Source organism: Aptenodytes forsteri, unplaced genomic scaffold, assembly GCF_000699145.1.
Source record: "Aptenodytes forsteri isolate BGI_AS27 unplaced genomic scaffold, ASM69914v1 Scaffold269, whole genome shotgun sequence".
Taxonomy (NCBI): domain Eukaryota; kingdom Metazoa; phylum Chordata; class Aves; order Sphenisciformes; family Spheniscidae; genus Aptenodytes; species Aptenodytes forsteri.
In genome coordinates, this window is record NW_008794418.1 from 284,092 (window position 1) to 286,416 (window position 2,325).

The window sequence follows — 2,325 nt, forward strand, 5'->3', positions numbered from 1 at the left end:
TTCAAGGCGCCGGCACCACGGGCCTCCTTGCTGGGCCTGGACGTGTTGGCGGCCCAGAAGCGGCGGGAGCGGGAGGAAGAGGCGGCCGGTGGAAAGCGGTCCCGGGTCTCCTCCTACAAGGACTGGGAAGAGGGCCGTGATGAGGTGGGCAGCCCCGAGGAGGACGAGGAGGAGGAGGAGGAGACCAACCGGAGCAGCCGGAGCGCTCGCAAGGACAGGTGGGGTCTGTGTGGGGCTTCCTGGTGCTAGCGGTGGCACCGGGCGCTTTACAGTCGTTGGATCCCTGCCGGAGGGAACGACCGTGAGCGTGGGGTGTGAGCACTGTCAGTGTCTGCGGGGGCTGTGCCCTGACACAGGTGGGGCTGTAACCTCTTGTGTGGTGGGGAGGTCTGGAGATCTCCTCGGGGGAGGACTGTGGGGCACCTCTCAGATCTGAGGAGGTCTGGGAAAAGCTCTTTCACTGGTGCCCTCCCTGAGGCTTTATGGGCAGAGTGCTTTCAGATGCTGTCAGGCCTGCAAACACCAGTCATCCTAGTCGTGAGACTGTCTGCTTCCAGATGCCTGGAGGCAGTGGCCTGCTCAGACGTGCACGTGTCTGAGAGCATCAGCAGACTTGGTGGGCTGTTAGCAAAGGATGGAGAGGGCACTTTTAACCGTAAGCTTCTGCTATAGCAGAGGTTAGAACTAGAGTTGTATGAGGCAAGTCAAAGGCCAGCTATTCCTCAGCACTGTTGAGCTTTTCTTCTCTCTGCTCTGCCTTTCTAGGCATTACCGTTCTGTCCATGTGGAAACACCTTCCTACACAGGGGGTGTCAGTGAGGAGTTTTGGGAACGCAGCCGGCAGCGGGAAAGGGAGCGTCGGGAACATGGTGTCTTTGCCTCCTCCAAGGAGGAGAAGGAACGAAAGAAGGAACGCAGTAGGGATCGGGACCATGATCGTAAACGGGACCGTGGTAACTGCTCAGAGACCTTTGTGACTCTTCCTGCTTAGGGTTTGGGCTTGTCCCTCAGCCTGTTTGTAGTCTTTAGCTAACGTTTGTGGTGTTTTCTGCAGCAGACTTGGGAAGCCCGTTTGTGCACTGGGCACCTGATCTTACTTTCTTTTTGCAGAGGAGCGGGACAGAAGTCGTTACAGCAGCAGATCAGAGAGGGATGGCTCATCAGAGCGGAGCAGCAGGAGGAGTGAACCGGAGAGTCCCAGACATCGGCCCAAAGGTAGGATTGGGACTCAGTAGAGTTCTTGTGTGAGACCTAACAGGAAGGGGCTTGTTCTTTTTTTGTTTGTTTGTTTGTTTTTGTTTCCTGCTGTTTTTGTCAGGACAAGCATGTGTAGAAAAGCCTGTATGTTCTAACATTTGTGGTTAGGGCAAGCATAAAACTCCTAGCTTGACCTGGGTCTGGGAGCAATCTGCCAGCTGTGTGTGTGAAAGTCTGGCTGATCTCTGCGCAGTGGGGTCTGTTCTGGGTCTATGTGATAGAAATGTGGTCCTTTGGCAGTTTTCCTTGGAATCACTGGGTCAGCCCCTTCTCTTAGAGGGAGGACAAATGGGTACCCTCTCTCTGTGCTCCTTGCTAGAAGGTGTAAGGTGGCTCCAAGTGTCTGGGGTCACTGTTTGAACATCAGGTGTCAAACCCCATCTCCTCTGCTAGATGCAGCCACGCCATCTCGCTCCAGCTGGGAGGAAGATGATAGTGGCTACAGCAACGCTCACCGCTCACAGTGGGAATCTCCCTCACCCATGCCTTCCTGTCGAGACTCAGAGCGCAGCCACCGGGCATCATCGCTGCGGGACACAGACCGGAGAGACCGGGACAGGTATCACTGCCTGGGGCTGCGGCTATGAGCTGTCGAGCTGCAGAAAGGGGAGAGTGTGTGTAAGAGTAGTGCCTGGCCGTGGGCACCAGTTCCTCCATCGTGCTGTTTTTTCAGGTCTGTGAGGAGCAGGTACTCGGATAAGACGCCATTGCCCACCCCGTCGTACAAATACAACGAGTGGGCTGACGACCGGAGACACCTGGGGGCCACGCCGCGGCTGTCCAGAGGAAGAGGTGAGGAGCCTGGGCTGAGCTGCCTAGGCTGGGCAGCGGTGGAATCCCCTTCCCCTGCGCAGCCCAAGGTCTGGCTCTGTGGTATTTCCTCTGGAGCGGCAGCAGGGCCGGTGCCCGGACTGACCAGCTCAATCCCGCCAGGGCGGCGTGCCGATGGGGAGGAGGGCATTGCCTTTGAGACGGAGGAGGAGCGGCAGCAGTGGGAGGACGACCAGCGGGTGAGAGCCCGAAGGCGGGCGAGGAGCAGGGCGGACAGCGGGCTGGGGGCTGGCCAGA

At 58.0% G+C, this 2,325-nt stretch overlaps 1 protein-coding gene across 1 annotated transcript in view; it reads left to right on the forward strand.

Annotated features, from left to right (window-relative positions):
* The first annotated feature begins 6 nt into the window (after positions 1–6).
* Positions 7–2,325, forward strand: part of DHX38 (DEAH-box helicase 38) — a 10,336-nt gene continuing 8,017 nt past the window's right edge. The window contains exons 1-6 of the mRNA XM_009289434.2: positions 7–218; positions 766–953; positions 1,111–1,215; positions 1,651–1,816; positions 1,931–2,049; positions 2,191–2,267. Of these exons, the coding sequence (XP_009287709.1) occupies positions 1,740–1,816; positions 1,931–2,049; positions 2,191–2,267 (273 nt within the window). The 5' untranslated portion in view covers positions 7–218; positions 766–953; positions 1,111–1,215; positions 1,651–1,739. The remainder of the gene's footprint in view (positions 219–765; positions 954–1,110; positions 1,216–1,650; positions 1,817–1,930; positions 2,050–2,190; positions 2,268–2,325) is intronic.